The sequence below is a fragment of the Bemisia tabaci genome, chromosome 3, assembly GCF_918797505.1.
Source record: "Bemisia tabaci chromosome 3, PGI_BMITA_v3".
In the NCBI taxonomy this organism is placed as follows: Eukaryota; Metazoa; Arthropoda; class Insecta; order Hemiptera; family Aleyrodidae; genus Bemisia; species Bemisia tabaci.
The window spans coordinates 5,159,739-5,180,587 of NC_092795.1; the positions used below are offsets into that span (position 1 = coordinate 5,159,739).

The 20,849-nt window shown below is 41.3% G+C and overlaps 1 protein-coding gene across 4 annotated transcripts in view; it reads right to left on the bottom strand.

Moving 5' to 3' along the window:
* Trim9 (E3 ubiquitin-protein ligase Trim9) overlaps positions 1–20,849 on the bottom strand; it is a 169,914-nt gene that overhangs the window by 15,927 nt on the left and 133,138 nt on the right. For 3 of the 4 annotated variants that reach the window (XR_011899427.1, XM_072297677.1, XM_072297678.1), the window contains exons 3-7: positions 12,812–12,907; positions 11,387–11,620; positions 9,347–9,503; positions 8,560–8,592; positions 599–738 (exon numbers count right to left, since the gene is read on the bottom strand). Coding sequence is in view for 3 of the 4 variants with exons in the window: in XM_072297677.1 (XP_072153778.1) it covers positions 599–738; positions 8,560–8,592; positions 9,347–9,503; positions 11,387–11,620; positions 12,812–12,907 (660 nt within the window). In the remaining variant the exon portion in view is untranslated. The remainder of the gene's footprint in view (positions 1–598; positions 739–8,559; positions 8,593–9,346; positions 9,504–11,386; positions 11,621–12,811; positions 12,908–20,849) is intronic. The other variant, XM_019060472.2, reaches the window with a different exon arrangement.

The window sequence follows — 20,849 nt, forward strand, 5'->3', positions numbered from 1 at the left end:
ATAGTGATTAAGGAACATCTTTTTTTAGAGTGGAGAGATATTTCCTTTCTAAATTCGAGCTTTTTTTGGGAAGCAACCTTGGTTAATTTTATGGGGGAAAAAATGGACTGCTGATTTCACAATTAAATTGTTAAATAAATAATATGTCCGACAAGTTTCATATGTACGTTTTACACTAGTGGAAAACTAATTTAACCACGGAGGTGGTTAAATTAGCATTTTTTTTTGTAAAAACTACATTGAAACATGTCGGACACTTTTTTAACTATGACACTGTTAAATCAGCAATCCATTTTTCCTCGTGTGAACTGATCAAGGTTGCATCCCCAAAAAATAATTTGAATTTAGAAAGGAAAAGTCTCTCCATTAAAGAAAAAAGATGTTCCTTAATGATAAGAAATTAACAAAGATAAGACATTTTTTCTTAAAATAAAAAACGAATAGAGCCAAATAATTATAATTGAACCATTTTTTCTGAAATTGAAAATTTGGGGATGTGTCTTTTTAGACAGGGGATGCGAAATTGATTTAGTTCGCGCCGGTTCTTGACAGGACTCTACGACAAGACATTGGACATGAGGGTAGAAAAATTGCTCACCCTAAAGTCACCACCGTTTCCGTCGTCCAGTTCGAGAACGTAGCCCTCGACGTAGGAGGAATGTGGAGGTTGCCAGGAAAGTGTCACACCATTGTTTTCCGCACTGCACTCCTCAGCGATGATGGTCGGTGGCCCAGGAGCTGAAAGCACAGAGAAAATTAACAAATGGAAACAAGACTACAGTGGGCTTTCACTTGATCGGAGTCATATTTACACCTAAGATGAATTTTCATGTACCTTCAGGGTGTCTACTAAAACAGGCTGGTCAAAAATCGGTACTTTTTCAGGGCATTCCCGAGAAATTCAGTACCTCCTCAACAGAAAAATTTAGTTCTTTTTCAGTACCTCCATTTGACGAAATTCGAAAAGTTTCAGAAATTTTAATTTTACGCTTAAAAATGCAACAAAAACGACGAAAAAAATGAAAAAAAATCCGGACCTTTAGAGGAAAATCCGCACTTTTTCAGTACTTCCGGACTGCACTTAAAGAACCAGTACTATTTCCGGACTTTTAGACACCCTGACCTTGTACGATGTAAAAGAATCAGGAAGTACAAGGCGAGTAAACATTCATCCAAAGAGAATCGGGCAGTACAACTTAAGTAAAAATTCATCCATCATGTCATTCGTTCATGTCATGAACGGAAATATATTCTCTGATTTTATCCTGAAATTTGTCATTCCAAAATGAGTCCTGGTTTTTCTCGATTATTCCTAGCCCTGGACATTATGTTTAAAAGTGTCCAAATCATCGTTTTCCGAGCGAGGAAACGTAACTCCATTCCAAGGTCGCAAAACTGATCAAAACAATTTAATTTTTACAAGAGTATACCTTAGGAATTTTTGTCCAAAAATTGTCTGATTCTTGTACGAGATCAGAGGAAAAATCAGTGGAGTTTTCAATCAGAAATGCCCAAGCTTTTCCCAGTAAAAATGTAACTGTCGAGAGGAACTTAGGTAACATTGGAATGCAGTTGCGTTTCTTCATAAGAAACGACAAAATGTAACGTCCGTGACCCCCCCCCCCCCCCCCCCCCAAAAAAAAAGATCGTTCGACTTGGACGGCAACCGGGGCCGAAAAGAAAAATTACGAGGTTCTTAAGCAACGTTTCGAAACAAATGGGATTTTCCGCCGCGGCGCGGCACGAGCACGGCCGGCATACAGTGGAGCGAGTCATTCGAGAAGTCGGACAAAATTTGGAGACTTTAAACGCTTATAACTCCATTTTGAGGTTCTGGAAGTGATTCCATCGGTTTCCCTGTGAGATTCTTTTCTTGAAGCACTCCTTGAAATTTAAAAATATGACGAAATAAACATCAACATTTGCAGTTTTAGTCAAAAATTTCATGTTCGACCTCTTTCATGGACTCGATCCGCTGAGCGGGTGCCGGGGCATTTTGAACATGCAACGATTCAATTTAACACGCGACTGAGCGCTTAACCGGGCCCCGAGCGAGGGAAAACTCCACGCGGGGGCGGGCAAAGACGCTCGGGAAAATATTAGAAAGGCGCTACGAAAATAAAAACTCGAGTCATAAAAACGGGGAGCAAAAAGTCACGGGGGATTATTGGGCTGGCCAGGCGCCAGATCGGGGATCATCCGGGCTTGCGCCTTTCTGGGGGGGGGGGGGGGGTGTTGCAACGTGGCGGGGGGAGGGGAGGGTGCGTGCATGCAAATCGATGTATTGAATTGATTCGCTTGACCATTAAGATCGACATCGGGTCGGAATGACGATGACGTTCTGGGTATAAATTCTGCCGTGCTAGGGGAAAAAATCGTATGAACTTTCAGGCGTTGCCAGATTGTTTTTTATAAAATACAAACTTATTGGGAAACGAGATAAGGGAAACGAGATAAAAACATTTAGAAACGTAGTCCGTGTGCAAAAAGGAGGTAAAATAGTGTCGGGCTTGGTACAACGAAGCCAAAAAACTTTTTCAAAAACTTTTGAACTTTTTGGTTTTGCTTCCCCCGGTAAAAGTAGTGTGGACCCAACACTATTGTACCACCTTGTATTGGAAAAGTTGTAACCATTTTCCCTCCAATTTTTCAGACAATTTTGTTAACAATTCAATCTGAAAGGCTTAGGAAAACAATATGCAAAACTTTCTTCCGAAATAAATGTTTTATCAGGGGGAACATGGGAACATTCAAGAGTACATACGACGTTTTTCTTCAGCACGGAAGAATGTTACTCTGCATTGGGAGGATATCGTCGTTGCTTTGACGTAACGGTATAGCTGGAATTTTGTTTCAGCCTCAGAAAGTATGGATCTACACGCAGAACAGGGCTCATGCGGAAATCGAAGTACGCCCTCGAGTCACAGAAGCGACGATATGTTTGTGATACTTCTGAGGGTTGTGAGCAAAGGGTTTATTATCAGGAATTTTGTCGGGTGCTCGTGAGGTTTCACAGGCGGTCACTTTCGTTGGCGGCTTGAGTAAAAAATAAAAGGTACTTCCGTAAAATCATACTAAAATATTTGAAATTTATGTTAATTTTTCAGTAGTTTCTGAGCATCAAATCTAAAATTGACGTTCATGCAGTGAATAAAGCTCCAGAGAAAATGAAAGAAACTAAGTTCATAAAATTTGTTTGCTTCACAATTCCTTATGATTCGATTAATTTTTTCCTCTCAGCACAAATATGTTGAAATGTACTATCAAACACTGAAAGGTCATAGAAAACATGCGCATGCGAGTTACTTAAGGTTTTACTTCTTCAAATAGCCCACGGGGGCTAATCCTGGCGCTTCAGTCCCGCCCCCCTTCCGTCCCTACAACCAGTCGCAGGAAACCATTGTTTGAGACCATCAAACTCGGGTCGCCTGCTGGCCGGGAATCGAACCTGGGACCTCCCGATCATCGAGCTAGCGCTACAACCACTACACCATAGGAGGCCGAAAAATGGAGAAAGACTCAAATACTCGTGTTGTCGTGATTTTTCCTCTCCACGCGGATTAAATTCTGATAATTTTTAAAGGAACGTCGTTGATTTGTTTTCTTTTAAAAAAAGGAAGAAAAAAAGAGAAAAAAAAAATAGGAGCGGAGATTCTTGAACGCCCCGAACGAGATTCGTGGTTTGGGGGTACCAGGAGATCAGAAAACACAGAGGGGACGAAAGGGGAAGAAGCAAGTCTGGGAAAACACCCTAACTTATCTCTAAGATTGGCCGCTGTAATATCGACGAAAAGCTTTATCTGCTCTGCATGTTGTGCATACCTGGGGCATCCCCCTTATTTATACACCTGCATCTGCATCCCCGGGCTCCATTTTCGGCCCTCAGAGGCAGTTGCTCGTTTCGCCCCGTCGTATCCGTGGGTGTAAATCTTCCGTGAAAGGCCGTAATGAGTTTTTCAGCCCCGTGTCTAGACTATGCCCCCTTGAAATGCCCTCGTAGGCATTCCGGGTGCTGTAACCTGGGACGTCCCCTTTCTCCGGCCTTTGCAAAGCGCCAACGGTAGGGAGTATGTATTGCGTAATAAAGGTCATATTTTTAGATTTTGCGTAAAAAAAGAGAGGGAATAAATTCCGAGCGGGTAATCGCATTATCGCAGCCGTGGGGGATACTTTTTAGAGGGGATAAACTGCAACTCCCACCTCGAGTTCTTTGATCTTTCATGTGCAATGTTGACAAACTGCATGGTTATCAAAGCTTTATACTGTCAATTCCGAGGAGTTGATAATTGCATTTTTAGGCCAGGGTCATTGGAAAATTTGAGCTCTTGGGATAGTTGAACTTAAATTTAAATTAACAAATCTTTGAATACTTCAATGATGATTTTAACGGTCGATTTTATGATGCCCTCTGCACAGTGGTGAAACTCTTATCAATTCGGTCCAATCGGATGAAGTGACGGTTTTCATACTGTAGTGACTGTTTTTTGCAACTTGTTTCGAAGACCAAGGAGTCACTGTCATTGCTTTGAACCTGAAAGTCGGACCCACATATTACAGCATGAGCTGGCAATCTTAAACGGGCGTTTTGACGTAAAAATAAAGAAAATTGACTCTGTTTTTCTATATTTTGTTCCGAAATAGTGTCGAAAAATTTTTCGGAGAGAGAGGTATACTACAATATTTACAAGATGTTTCGGTTTTCGGCTACTCTTGATGACGAAAACAAAAGTTAAGCTTTTAGCGAGTTTTCAAATATATGCAATGATTGCAACATAGGCCATGCTTTAATAAAATAAAAGAATGCGCGAGAGGATATTAGGCGTATTTACATAGCATTGCCTGAGTCGCAATCATTGCTTATATTTGAAAAATCAGCTAATAGCTTAACACTTGTTTTCATCTACAATATTTCTACACTTATTGTATGAATGTGCAACTACGCAATTGCATGCAAAAAATGCAATACATAATACTTATGCCAAATTTTGGCGAGGACAATTTTTTGCTACGTGAGTAACGCAGCCGAAGATAGGAGAGACGTAATTCGGTCTCGTTTTAAACGTTCATTTAGAATCGGAGCGACACATCAATCAACAACAAAGCATAGAGCATAGCGAGTTCACGTCTCGCGCCATCGCGCCTTCGATTTCGCGAACGCAACACGGACGTCCATCAGGTGCGAATAGTTGTATCTCTGCGCCGTCTCTGACGAGTCCTTTTCTTCGCTCTATTTCCATACTGTATTCGTTCTTGTTTGTCTTATGTGTAATGGTGCCTCAAGGGCTACGTGAGTAACCCAGCCGAAGATAGGAGAGACGTAATTCGGTCTCGTTTTGAACGTTCATTTAGAATCGGAGCGACACATCAATCAACGACATAGCACAGAGCAGAGCGAGTTCACGTCTCGCGCCATCGCGCCTTCAATTTCGCGAACGCAACACGGACATCCATCAAGTACGAATAGTTGTATCTCTGCGCCGTCTCTAACAAGTTCTTTTCCTCGTTCCATTTCCATACTGTATTCGTTCTTGTTTGTCTTATGTGTAATGGTGCCTCAAAGGCTACGTGAGTAACCCAGCCGAAGATAGGAGAGACGTAATTCGGTCTCGTTTTGAAGGTTCATTTAGAATCGGAGTGACACATGCATCAACGACATAGCACAGAGCAGAGCGAGTTCACGTCTCGCGCCATCGCGCCTTCAATTTCGCGAACGCAACACGGACATCCATCAAGTACGAATAGTTGTATCTCTGCGCCGTCTCAACTCGAGTCCTTTCCCGCTACCATTTCCATGTTGTGTTAATTCCGTTCGTCTTATTTGGGCAAGGGCTACAGCAGCAATACAGGCAGTGATATGAGAGGCATAATCTGGCCTCATTTTCGAACTTTTCTGTCAAATCGGAGCGAAACTTCACTGGTAACATAGACATTGACAAAAAATTTTCTCCACAAAAATAACGTTTGAAGTATAGGAAATAATTTCCACGTGCCTTGAAATTCTTTTGTAATTTTCAATTTACACTTAAAAACGGAATAATTAGGATTTCGACAAAAAGTCTCTTTCATCCCAAATTTCCATTTTTTTTACCACTGTCCTATTAGGAAGAAGCTTATTAAACAAGACAAGGCCCTATCTGAAAACAATGGAACGACATGGTACGAGAGTGGGATATTTTCCGAGACAATTTTTATGATATTAAGCGGGAATCGCTAGGCAGGAGCGTGGGTATTTTATGCACTTATGAGGCTATCACCCTACCGGGAACAGAAAAAGAGAGATACTCTCCGGTCTCCAGACGCGAAGGCGACATAATGGGCTGGAGCCCTCGCGGGTAGTTCAGACGGCTTGACTATCGATTTGTTCTCGACTGTTTTGATAGGTCTGGGCCATTCATCGCAAATTTCGCATGAGCTCATGTTGAAAATCCAAGATTCAAGGGGGGTCATTTCGCACAAGGGTAAAATACTTTACACACAATATTACGCCCCTTAATCCTTAATCTGTTCGAAGAACGAGCTAATTATTGAAATTGATATACTTGAAGTGATAGACAGAGACGAAAACTGAGCACGGTCCTATTGGAAGCTAGGACACGAGCGACTCCAATGGACAAAAAAGTTAAGTTTTAGACTAAATAACGTCAACCCACAAGGAATCCTATAATTAGTTTATTATTTTCCTCCTAAGTCTAAAAAACAACCAGCCGTTTCAAGTAATAGGATCGCTCCATCTTCCCTTTGTCCTTCGCTTTGTCTATCGATCAATTTCAATGCTCAGCCGGTGGGTAGCGCGCTCTAATGAGTGTGGCGTCGAAATTCCGGTCACTTTTGATAAAATAACCAAACAGTCTCAAAAACGCGTAAGCGATGATAAGCAGTCTAATGCGTCGATCGCAAGCTCATCCGTCGAACTTTCTTGTCCCCGATGCCAAATTTCATTTAAACAATCGCCCGGTAAAAAGCTCCAAAGCGCGGTTTTAAAGTACTCGGGTGTGATTGCTCCTTACTGAGAATCAGGACTGGGTTTACACTACCGTTTGAGGCAGAAACACCGTGGCTGAATAGAGGATAACGAATGGAGTTACGTGATTCTTAGCCAGCACACGAATCTCGGATTATCTGAGCTCGGAGCTTGGAGACGGGCTGTAGTGTACACAGATATTAATTAGCTCCTTGAGCATTGGCGAGTAAACATAGAGGTGAAACTCATTCATTTGAGCATCGAGCTAGATTCGTTATCACTCAATCTTGCCCAAGCGCAAGCGGTTATGCGCCGTTGGATCGGGCTTGTTTAAGCCGACCGGATGGGGCCGAGGCAAGGGTAAGCACTAAGCACTGAACTGCCGTGCTAAGGAGGAACGCCGTATGAACCTTCAGGCGTTGCCAAATTTCTTTTGATAAAACTCGAATTTCCTGGTAAACTTATGCATATTTTCTTCCTAATTTTTCAGATAATTTTGTTCGCAATTTTATCTAAAATTCCTGGAAAATTTCAAGGGAAAATACTCATAACTTTCCTCAAAAATTAACATTTTATTGAAGGAAATTTGGCAACTCTTGAATGTTCATACGGCGTTCTTCCTTAGCATGGCAGTGTAGGAACTCGGTGCTAGTTGAGACTGGTGAGATTAAAAAGTAGAACGAGAAATGAACGGGAGAGTTCGGAACGAGAAATAATTTCTGACGTCCTTAGTTTCCTCGGCACTGACCGAACTCTGTTAAGAAACGAGGAGTGAAATGGACCTGTTACAAACTTCAGCTGGAGCAAAAAAAAAGTTTCCTTGTATCAAATGGCTAAAAAATAACGATTAGCGCACGGAAAAAGTCTGGAATACACTCTTAACTTCACAATCTAAGTAAGAAATATGCTTTTTTTTAAAGCTCCCCGCTTCAAAAACGATACTACGACTCAGGTGAAAATTGAAAATTTCGTGAAGAGGAGTCGTTCCACCCGACCCTTGCGCACTAAGATGCTATACAAAACTCAATATGACTGACGCTTCTGCGCGCAAATCGTGAGAAAGCGCCAGAGTATGTATCAACGATTGGAAAACTCTGATTGAATCAACACCATTACTCTGAATTTTTCGGTGATCAAAATCACTAATTCCAAAATACACGTAGGTCTTAGCTTCGAACCCAAGTCATATACTCCCATTTTCAAAATTATCTATGAAGACGTTAATAGCCTGCGACGCTGAATGTCTCAAAATATACTAACTAACTAACTATCTATCTAGCCTGTGACGCTGAATGTCTTAAAATATATTAACTAACTAACTAACTATCTCATTTCTCAGGTTCGTGCAGTGAGGTTCCATTTTTTATTGTGTCGGTTAGATTTTTCCTTGGTTTTGAGCCATGCTTTTCATGCTGTACAAGTGGAGAAATTTAGAACATTAAAAACTATGCATGTACATCATACATAAAGCTTCCTACATAACGCACGATTACTACAATAATATATACGGCAATACAAAATGACAACGAAGAGAACTCTCAATCATTACTTGCAATCAAAGGGTCTACACTGAAAATGCGTTCAATCGGGAGTCTTACCTTCCAAAGGCCTTCCTTCTCCATCAAAGCAAGCTAAAGGACAAGTTAGATGGGAAAAGCGATTGTGAAATAAGTGCATTTACAAAGACACACTGCGGAAAGAGGCATTACATTTTTTCCGACTTATCAGAGCATAAGATACGTGTTACAAGGAAAGTTCTGTTTACGACTACATTTACCTTATTAGTTAAAAATGTGAAAGTGTGAAAAATTAGTCAGACGAGTAAAGTTAGTAGATTTTTCTTTCTAAGCTTGGAGATTACTGAGGGGTGAAAAAACCTACAATCCTAAAATTGACACAGCGGATATATGGTATTTATGAAATGAGGGTTTATGGGATTACAGCAAACTATGACAATTGGATCAAATAGTTGAAAAACACATCATACACTCTCTAATGGAGAATTTGCACACAAAAATTGTATTGCTTCATGTAAATGTGCCTAATGCGCTTAGCTCGCAGTATTTTTCATAATTTCTTTTCTGACATGGGGAATTGGAGAAAAATTGATCTGAACGCGAGAAAATGTGTCGCCTTATGACGTCATCTAGCGGCATTTCCCATTTAAACAAATGTATTTGAGCAGAATCGGTTATCTTGTCATATATCCTCTAATAATTGCTCAATTTATGAATCAAGGGTATCTTCGTGTTCAGTTTACTCAGTAGATTCCACTTAAACACGAAATTCATCAAATTTCAGACCCTTGCAAATTCTCCATCGACTCGAATCACTGATCACTGTGCGTGGGAGCGGGGTAAAATTTGAAATGGGGTGAATACTCACGTTTCATTTGGATGAAATTGAGCTGCTCGATGGCTTTGAGGAGGGGCTTGTCGTCGAGAGTGAGGTCCAGATGCGGCGAGAGCCGAGGTGACGTCACCGAGTCTTTATGCCACGTCATGTCCGTGCTCCCCACCCGCGCAATCAGCATCGAACCCACCTACCCACAAAAACACACGTTCAGATAACACAAGAGGCCTTCACGCTTGCCAAACTTACCAAGGTGCATAATTATTCATAGTCGTTCTTTAACTGGCTCCTTTCCATGGGGAGGTCCTATATCAGGGTGTCTAGTTTTTTGTTTTTTTTTCATTTTGGGAAATCCTGATTTTTCCTGATTTTTGACTGCTAAATCCTGATTTCATAATTTTTCAAAATCCTGATCAAATCCTGAGTTATTGCTGAGAAAAAATATAATTTCTGCATTAGCGTATGCGAAAGCATAAAAAAATCCGATCGGACAGCCGACTTTTCTCAAATCCTGATTTGACGATCGATTTTTCCTCAAATCCTGATGAAATCGGGATTAAATCCTGATTAACCTCAACTCCTGATAGAATCGGGAAAATCCTGATGCTAGACACCCTGATACTTATAGTCGTTCCTTAACTGCCTCCTTTCCATGGGAGGTCCTATATCGACGGCCAAAGTGCGAAACGACGTATCTTCATTGCGGGGTTTCAAAATGTTCGCTCCTACTTTCTTTCTGGAAGCGAAACGAGCCAACTTAATAGCTTGAAATCAATACGGAATATTCTGCTCGTTGCGAGGAAAAATCAAGGCAATTTCAAGAAATTGCGTTGACTAGTTTTTCAAAGACAAATTAAAGTAAGACAGGAAGTCTACAACGTAGCAAACGGACTTACGTGGTTTCGCACTTTGTTCATCGCTATGGTTTACCTTGTGATTAAGGGACGCTCAATGAGAGTTTTGACATAGCGTCATAGAATGACAATTTTTGCAAAACTCCGGTAAGATTCGGTATCACAACTCTGAAAATAGTTACTGGCAAGGGATTCTAAGGATATGCCTGTGCAAAAAGTACAAAATACGGCAGATAAAATTCTACGACCATGGATAGGTGATCAGTCCCTTCGGCTAGGAAACGACGATTTATTGGAGTTTTCTCTGGATCATTTGGACCTATTTCTGTTGAACGGAACTATGTGCATTAAGACATGAGCTCTGAGACCCATAAGAATACACGCGTAACAGGGCTCACGTCATAAGGCGCATAGTTCCATTTGGCAGAAATACTTCCATTTTAGGGCGGAGAAAAAAGGAGACTTTTCGAGTATTTTTGGTAGCAGTGGGATGCATTCATGCAAGTCATCGACACACCATTCTTCTCGGTTATTGGCCGACGCCTACGCAGTACGCACATCACCGCAAGTGGACAAGGGGCACTGCACGCACCTCGTCGTATCCCCCTGGCGGAAGGGCGTATCTCAATTTTAACTTGAGCCCTATTCTACATATAAATCCATCATTTCTGGGGCTCATGCAGAAATCGAAATACGTTCTTTCGTCAGGGGAGCAACGAATTGTAGAGCAAGTTAAGTGCCTCAGAGTAAGCTCAATATCCAACAGACCTAGTTTTAAAAAAAAACAAAAAAACAAAGTGTGTCTTGATTCTTATATGGACGTATTTATGATTTAGGAATTATGCTATTTAAAAAGAACTATGTGGAAGTGGAAAGATGGGGTGTGCTCTTGGTAAGCTGGATAAGAAACAATGTAAAAGTGGATATAGTTCCTATTGAGAAAATGGAAAAGCGGGATTTGACATTAAATCAAAAGGAAATGAGCGCTAACTTGTGAGCCGTGGACATGTGACAAGAGCGTTGTGGACAGGGTTCATGAGTTAAAGCGAGAACGTCAATGGAGACGGCTTCGTTGCTGCTGACGTCACTGGCGCTTTAAAATCCCCATTCATTCCAATGGCCCTCCAAGAGCACACCCCCATCTTTCCACTTGCACGTAGATCTATTTAGCATGAATACGTCCAAATGCGAAAATCGAGGGAGGAAAACTGAAAATCACCTGAAGGAAAGCTGCAGAGTCCGTTTCCTTGAGCGCTTCTATACAGAACTGAAGGAGGGCTGTGGTGTGCTGAAGACGGCACGTACATGACGTCACTTGATCCTTGAGCGTCCTCTGTTTCACGTCTCGGTCTTGCCTGACATATTCCAAGAGTTGCTTCTTCCTATTCACTATAGCTTCTACTAATTTGTCAAATTTGGCTGAGACAGTGGCCTCGAATTCTACGCAGTTTTCCTGAGGAAAAAGACACGATGAAAATCATGAGCGTCTCTAAGCTTTAGTTACAGGCTTACAGCGAGCCGCTATTGAAATCAATAGACAAAGCTATAGACAAAGCAGACATAAGGAGTACAGAGCGATCCTATTAGTTGAAATGGGCGGTTCTTATAGACTAAGGGGGTAAATCATGGACTAACTATCGGGTCTCTCATGGGTAACCGTTAGTTAGTCTATTACCTACGTCCTGTGTCCATTGCGACCACCCGATTCCACCGATAGGATCTCTCCATATCCTTTTTGTGTTCTTTGTCTGTTGCTTATTCTATCTGTTTCAATAATTAGCCCGCAGGGGTATCATGGACGGAATTTGGAACTTTGAATGAGTAGAGAGGAGGCTAGAAGGGCACCTTATCAAGAGAGGTACAGAAGGGCCCGAGGGGTGTGGAAAGGGCTCTACCAGCACCAAAAAAGAGGGGCTCGGAGGAACTTCTGCAGCTCCGAAGAGGTCCAGGAGGTTTCGTCGATGAAATTTCGAGTTATTCTTAAATACGAGTTCAAACATAAAATATAAGTCATGCAGTCATGCACTCATATAGCGAAATCTTTCACATTTCTAGAGGGGACCAAGTAAATTTCTGGGGGAGGGCGTATCCCTCTAGTTTTGCCCATGGGAGGGATGAAGCGACTTACACTTGAAGGATAGTAAAAAGGATCGGGAAACATCTAAGGGGATTATCTTGTTATTGGACATTCTACGATCTAACGAAGGGAATGGAAGCATCGAAACAAGAAAATCAATTCTTAAAGTGCTGCAGTAATTAATGTCGGAGAAATGGGACCATATTTCTCTTCTGAAGATTGTTGTGAGTACGTACAACCTCTACTCATGAGGACTTTTCAAGGCGTTCGCTGGTTACCCAGAGAACAACTCGAGACAGTAAAATTGCGAGCTCGAATATTGCAGGATTAAAATCCAATATCTCTGAAGTACTTGGAAAAAGCACTGAACAGAGACAAATCACTTCTCCGGTCATCAAAAATCTTATAACAAAATTAGCGCGAGACATTAATCACTTAGATGAGAAAATTTCCGAGATGAGCTCACTTGGGGGGGGGGGGGGGGGGATTAATTTGAATTCCACTTCGCATTTCAGGAAGGAGCAGCTTTACACTCAGGAGGGAAAGGCATTAAAAGCTTTTACTCACGTTTAATTTTTCAGTCATTGATTTGAGCCTTTGAATGAATTCCGTGGTTGAGCGCGCCTTTTCAGACAACTGCTGCAAATGCTGTGACAGCTCTTTCTGCAACAAAAGAAACAAAGGCGAGATAAGACGATTAGCCGCTGAAAGGGACGGACGTCCGGACGTCCGACTAAGACAAAGACAGCGACGATGAAACACAGATCGTCGACACTTTTTCAATTACTCGACGCCGCCGTTTCCATTTTGGAGCTGCCAAGTTGCCAAGTTTAGCAGATTATAAATAAAACATCTTACCTTCATAACCCAGTTGACGAGATAAGGATTTAAATTTAAAAACGGTTTGGGAACGATCCTCCGCAATTCAGAATTTTGGACCCCCCCCCCCCCCCCCCCTCCACGTACACGCCCGACTTATGGGACTGCAGCTCTTGTTCCCGAAAAATTACGAAACACTTTGCCAAGTCCCTTTCTCTTGTGATGTAAAAAAACGGCATTTTCTGTCAATACTCAGAGGGTAATTGAACAGCGTTTAGCAGAAAGGAACCAAGCCACATCAGCTATTGCCAAATTTAGCTGGGCAATTTAATTTTTTACAGGAGAACGTTTGAGCAGGTTCCTTTGAAAAAAATTTTGAGCAGGAAATTCACTGAAATTTGCACAAAGATCCGCACAACCGTTTTCATGTAAAAATTAAATCACCCAATAAAAGGCAGTAGCTGATGTGACTTGGTTCCTCTCTGCTTGAAGCGGTCCAATTATCCAAACCATACTATAATTATCTCTCCAGGATGCTACGTATGCCGCTCCTGGAGTGTGATGTAATTCGTCGACGGAGCTTCAATCATTTTTGTTGATACACACAAAATCATTAACATATCAGTTAATGACTTGTGCACTATTATCGATGTTTCCTTGGAGGCAAATGAACGTCGCGCCATTCCGGGGTTGTGAGGTGGACTCGATTTTTTCTTTTCACAAGAAAAAATTGTGCAGACGGTATCAAAAATGCTGCTGGTTTTTGCCGGTAATCCAAACAAAAACAAGAAAATTTTTTATTGAAAAATTTCTTACTATTTTCGAGCAAAATCATAAATGGCAAGTGAGAATTTTGCAAGTTGCCTAAATGTAGTTACGTTATTTTGTCTTAAGCGCAACAAGTTGACGTGAGTAACTTACGAGATGTCGAGTGGCTACACTTGATAATTCGGCAACAATATTATCTAGACTTAAGAAAAGCTTAAGTCAAGACTTAAGTAAATCCATTTAAACATAGATTCTGTTTCTCTTTCCAATGACGGAAAAAATCTCGCCAACTTACAAGAATCGGATACATTGGCAGGAAGACGAAAAGGGAGGAAAACGAGGTTAAATTACCGATTAAACGGTGATCATTTACAATTTACAACTATAAATATGTGGTGCTAAAGGTACGTTTACAACACAATTTATTAAAATGGGATCATTGTTAAAACGAGGAGAAGCAACGGTTAACGAAAAAATATCGTCTTGAATCACGGCGAGTAGAACGGTCGTGTCGCACAAGTGTTGTAAACGATCCCAGTTGGATTAGGACCGCGCTTACATCTCACTCACAGTGTAGCTGTTGCCCCTTGAGAAGACCGTACTTGAGTACCGTAAAAGTGTCGTAGGACGTAAATGATGGAATGGCGATTACAAAAATCCCTTAGTTACACGCTTGTAAGTTTTACGAAACTTAAAAACTAATAGACTTCCGTAAATTACAAGTTTGTCAGTTATCTGAGACTTTTTTTCCGCCACGTATGTACAAAGAGAAAAAACTTCAATTCCTATAGGACTGAACTTTAGTCCACATGGAACACCAAATTTTTCGAGTCAAGGTTGTGAAACCAAACTTAGGTTCAGATAATTGAAGATTTTGGTAAATAATACGAACCTCATGGCATACCCACCTAACGAAAAATGTTGTACCCAGAACTGAAGTTCGATTCCTATTACCGAAAACTTCGAATACTCAGACTGGAAACTTCAGAAATCCATATGACGTCGTCGTTTCCGTAACGACGTTGTAGGAACGTAGCTCCATTCGTAGGTTGCAAAACTGACCCAAACAATTCAATTTTTCACAGGAATGTATATATTATATACATAGGTCGCTTTATAGCACTCCCTCGCGCTCTACGACTCCTAACCTCCACTGCTCTCTGCCGAACCACAAACCTTGGGGCATTGAGCACCTTAACATTACTGCTTCAATCCCCTCCCTCCATGTACCTGAGCAATTTTTGTCCAAATTTTGTCTGATTTTTACACGAGATCAGATGAGAAGTCAGTGAAATTTTCAGTTAGAAATGTCCAAGATTCTCATGATAAAATTGCAATTCGCAAGGAGGAAATTTGGCAACATTGCAATGTATTTACGTTCTTTCGTGAGGGAAATGACGATAAATCGAAGTTTTTTACCACTTGTACAATGCGCATTTTCAACTTTGAAAGGGAATGTAAGCCTGGCAACGCAGCGGAAAAACTCCCTCTCTTCATCTCACGCTGGCGAATAATAAAGTAAACGACTCGAAAAAAGAGGAGAAAAAAAGGCTTTCCCGCGCGCCGGAAAAAAGTGGCTGGAGGCTCCGGAAACTGCGAAAAGGCAGGCAAATTCTACGAGCTTCCCTCGCGGAGCTGTGCGCTTGCTTTTTCTGAAACTCATTAATGGTTTTACAAATTTCCAGACAACTCGACGATAAGATTCTTCATTACACCGCGGTTTCCCCCGCCCTCACCCCCCCCCCCCCGTTTTTACCTTGCATTTATTACGCGTGTTTACAACTCGACCTTCCTTCCATTATTAATTATGAAAGTACGCCTTCGTCTAAGTTAAACAGCCGTAGGTGTTCCTAACGAGAGTGCCTTTGTATGGACAATGATGGTTCTATTTCTGATTGGCTTAGCCATCTGAAGATTCAGGGGCTGTCTTCGGATACAAACATCGCCGCTTTTCTGACGTACACAGAGAGAAAACTCAAGAAAAAAGTTTGGTTGATACGGGAAGTAAAACACAAAACAATCTAAGCCTTCGGTTGATTCTGGGGTTTCCAAGTCCAGGGTGTCTACCAGTAATAAAAAAACCAAATTGGGACTTTCGGGGACTTTAAGAGATGTTTTTCAAGAAAATCGGGGACTTTTTTCCAGAAATAGTAAGAGGAAGTGAGCTAGTTAGAGCGTTAAAGGGCGTTATTTTATGCGACTAATTTTACAAGTCATGTAGAATCGATGAAAACATACGAAAAACCAAGCAACGCTTCAGTTATTTTAGAAACCTCGCACTGGAATCTAAGCAGTGAAATTTGGCGAGGTGAAAGTTGAATTTTGAGGTCAATTTTACTTTTCGCCCAAGGATGAGTGATGAGCAACTTGTTGAGTATATGATTCGATAATTGGATGTATTTATGATTGATGAATGTCGGAATGAGCACTTTGTTAGCCGAGTTTTTCGCATTTCAGATGATGGATCTTAAACCAATTCTGTCGTGCTAAGGAAGAACGCCGTACGAACATTCGAGAGTTGCTAAATTGCTTCCGATAGACTGTTTATTTTTGAGGAAAATTATCGATATTTTTCCTTAAAATTTGCAGAATTTTAAGATCAAATTGCAAGGGAAATTACCTGAGAAATTGGAAGAGAAAAATGCACAAATTTTCTTGAAAATTGGTGATTTGTCAAAGGAAATTCGGCAACGCCTGAAGGCTCATACGGCGTTTTTCCTTAGCATGGCAGAATTTCTCAACTCTTTGATCGTCATCATTAGGCTTCATGAGCGTAAGTAAATGTTATCAGTGCGGGTTCTCTAAAAAAATATATGTATATAAAAAATATAATGAAAATATATTTTTTCTGGTAGTGTATCAAAGACAAAGAGAAAGCTTTCACTAATTTTTTAGTGATCGTTGGAAATTTTCACTTACTTTCACCTATTCGATAACCACCGAGCCGCAAACCTCTATTTCGTTTGATAATATTTGTGTCAACTTCGCAACCATGTCTAAGAAATCCGATGAAAATTTCTCGTGTTTACTTACTTCGTCCATCCGACTGGGTTAAATGGATTACATTTTGCAAAAAGGAACCATTATTTCTGGTCCATTTTAGAAACAACATACATGCCATTGGTTTTCCTATGCAGATGAGTGCTTTTATGAAAGAGCCAGAAATAGTGGTTCCTTATTGCAAAATGTAATCCAAATATTGATGCGAAGAGCTCAATGATAGGACCGTTAAAAGAATGTCACACTGGGTCTTTCGAACTAATTGCCGCGCCACAAATAATGGCTTATCATGCCTCAGTTAAATCCACTTACTAGATGAAATTTCAGCGAGAGCTGGATTGAGTCCCAAGGAAAGGACCCTGTCGACATGAGCGGTCGCCAAATTTCCACGACAGCTATCTTTCGTATTCTTTTGGGGAAATCTATTGAAAAGGACTTTAACATCGCCTAATTAATTAATGTAGTCCTTCGCCGATCGACATTGATCGACGAAGCGCAATTATTGACCAATGGCCATCAATTGGATTACATTTTGCAATTTGGAACTATGAATTCTAGCCCGGCTTAAAAACAACGTATGTGCCATCAGTTTCCCAATGCACATAAGTGCTTTTCCAGAAGAGTCAGAATTTATAGTTCCAAATTGCAAAATCCAGTCCAATTCGTCGTTTCACGGACGAGGGGACGTAACTTCATTTCGAGGTTGCAAAATTTTTCTCAATCAATTTAAAGTTTCTTGAGAATGAACATGTGCAATTTCAGGGCTGCCACAGTATTAAAAAAATTAAGCTCCCTGACAATTCCCTGATTTTCCTGACATATTTTGATGAGATTCACTGCGACAATTGAAGATGTGACGGATGGATAAGAGGGCATAAGTAAAAAATAGTTTTTGGGAAAAATTTCTCGTTCAAAATCTCAAACCCACTCTAGAAAACAAATGAAGGCGATTTAACAAATTTTCCCGGACATTTTCGTCAGTTTCCCCGACATTTCTCGGTTTTCCCTGACTTTTTAAAATTCCCTGACATTTCCCGGTTTTCCTGACTTTTTAAAATTCCCTGACATTTCCCAGTTTTCCCTGAATGTGGCAACCCTGAATTATAGTCCAAAAATTGTCTGATTTTTGCAGGAGATCCAGGGATAATCATTGAACTTTTCAGTTATGTGGCGCTCCAGTTCTATACTAGAATAATTTCTATAATCTTCACCGTTCATTTGAATCCATCTCAGCTTCCTGGCATAACTAATTTTCACTCGCACGTTCAGGAATGAGAGTGAGGAGCTTCCAGGGAAATTCACGTACTCGTTAAAACACCGAACATTGCGCTCGACTTCTTGAGCGGCGAAAATCGGAAAGAAAGCTTTTCCGCTGCAGCACGTTTTCGGAGGGGGGGGGGGTGCTGAAATCCCGCCGAAAGTTCACTAGAGGTCACGTCATCGCCTGTTGACAGATTCACATCTCCGGGTGGGGCGTGAAGAGCTAGTGACAGGTAGACGCAGGTGAACCTCACTTTCGGGGGAAATAGTTCTTTTCATTCTAAGACATATAAATCGGCTATCTGATTGATCTCGACGTGTATTTTTATCTGAGGCGCTACTTCAGAATTTCGCCTTCGGTAATGAAAAAAAGAGGTTCGGGTTCTTTTCCCTCGGTCCCCTCGTTGGATTAGATCCATTTAGCGGACAGAACCAAATTCTACTTAATGGAAATTTTTGATAGGGAAAAAAGGTTGGTAATCAAGAGGAACGGAACGAAATTTGCGGGGTGGACGAAAAAAGTGTTCCATTCATTATTCTTCGGAAAGGAGTTCCTTCTAAATTGACTGCTCTCCCTTCTAAGGTAACCGAAGTCTCTTCTAAGTAACCTGCAGACAACAATTGGAAGAGTTTGTGGGAAAAATTCGATAGAAATCTTTTCGGAATCAAGTAAATACTGAAAAAAGAATGCTTCAATTAAATTGCAAAAAGTGCTTGAAGTAAGCAAGTTTCTGATTGATTTAAATGGCTTAATTCAAGAGTATTTCTGTTTCGATCAGATTACCGTTATTTAGGTATTTTCCTCAGTGTACGCGTAGCGAGGCCTCTAGTTTGTTTTCCCTTTCAATTTTCCCGGTTTTTTCAGCTCTCCAGCCATACAGACATTCCGACTTCTGAAGTTCGAGCGACGTTAACTTTTATGCCACGTTTGCACTCACAGTAGGCGCAAAGTTGGTTATATGCGAAGTTTGAAAAAGTTGCGTCTGGCTGCGGTAACAATTTCGTCGCTCCTCTGGCTAAACGGCATATCTGTATTCCAACATGAGCTGCGGAGAGCATGCAGTTATACGGACAACAGGGCTCACGTGAAAATGGAGTTACGCATTTACGTCGGAGGGACGACGATTTGTGCGGACCGACCGAAAACACGTCGGAAGCGAGGGCGGGAAATAAGGGAGGGTGAAAGTGATAGTCGCGCCTTGAACCCATTAAACGCAACACGACAAACAAACATAAACCTCATGTTTATGGACGACTTGCGACGTTCGGCCGGGTTGTCAATGTTACAATACTGCCTTGCAAAGGAGGAATGTCAAATTTCCTCTCATAGTTGCCAGATAGTACTGAAACATCAGCACTTTTCCCCATTTAAACCAAGCCATACACATTTCATCGCACAACCTGGCAATCTTGTTTCCTCTACTTAAATTAAACTTTCCAAAAGAAACTATTCTAATAATTTTCTACCATGGATTCAAATCCCCCGTCTTCCATCTAATCTAAATTATCTGAAAATTGCAAGGAGAGCTATTTTGAACTTTCCTCGAAAGTAAATATTTTTTGGGGAATTTTTGCAACGTCCGAATGATCATACAGAGTCTTTCCTCCGCAAGACGGAATAGCGGTTGGCGGGAGGAAACCGACAACCATGAGAGGGATGAAGTCTGCACAACAACCCTTAGATGGTTAGATGATTCAACCCTTGTACCATTGGACCAAGCCGGGTCAAATTATTGACCCGAGGCTTTGCCAAAAACACATGCTTCGCGGGCTATATGGGACCGGTAGGTATCGACTCCAGTTGCAGGTTTACAAATGTATCGTAAAAGAGAACCAGGCATAAATTGAAAAAAAAATGGAGAAAAAAATCGAATGTCAACCTAGCCGAAGATAGGAGAAACGTAATCCGATCTCGTTTTGATCATTTTTCCCAAATCGGAGCGACACATTATAGAGCAGAGCATTGCGAGCTCACGTCTCGCGCCATGGCGCCTTCGATTTTGGGAACGCAACACGGACGTCCATTAGGTACGAATAGTTGTATCTCTGCGCCGTCTCGCCGCGAGTCTTTTTCTTCGTCCTGTTGCTATACAGTGTTTGTCCTTATTTGTCTTATGTGTAATGGTGCCTCAAGGGCTACGTGAGTAACGCAGCCGAAGACAGGAGAGACGTAATCTGGTCTCGTTTTTAACGTTTCTCCCGAATCAGAGCGACACATCACTAGCAACATAGTTCAGAGCATTGAGAGCTCACGCCTCGCGCCAGCGCGCCTTCAATTTCGCGAACGCAACACGGACATCCATCAAGTACGAATAGTTGTATCTCTGCGCCGTCTCAACGAGAGTCGTTTTCCTTGTTCTAATCCATGCTGCGTTGCCTCCGTTTGTCTTATTTGTGATGGTACTTCAAGGCTATGGTATGATAACAAAAAAAATGACATCATTCGTGTTATCCCACTATAACTGCTCAGTGTGAAAAATATCTCGAGTTGAGTATGGTTAATTTCCAAACTTCTCATTGTAATAATTATTTTATATGTAAGATATTTAAGGGAAAACACGATGTCGTCGCCCTCGTAACATAACAAAATGATACCACACTTTCAGATGATCCCTGTCGTCCATATGACTCAATACTCTCCCGGGCTCATCTCTAAGTGTAGGCACGTCATTTTGCCAGCCAAGCGACGAGGTATATTTTTCCACTTCAAACTTTTTCCAGTGGCGTTGCAAGGAAAAAATTCCTTTTTACTCGGGTC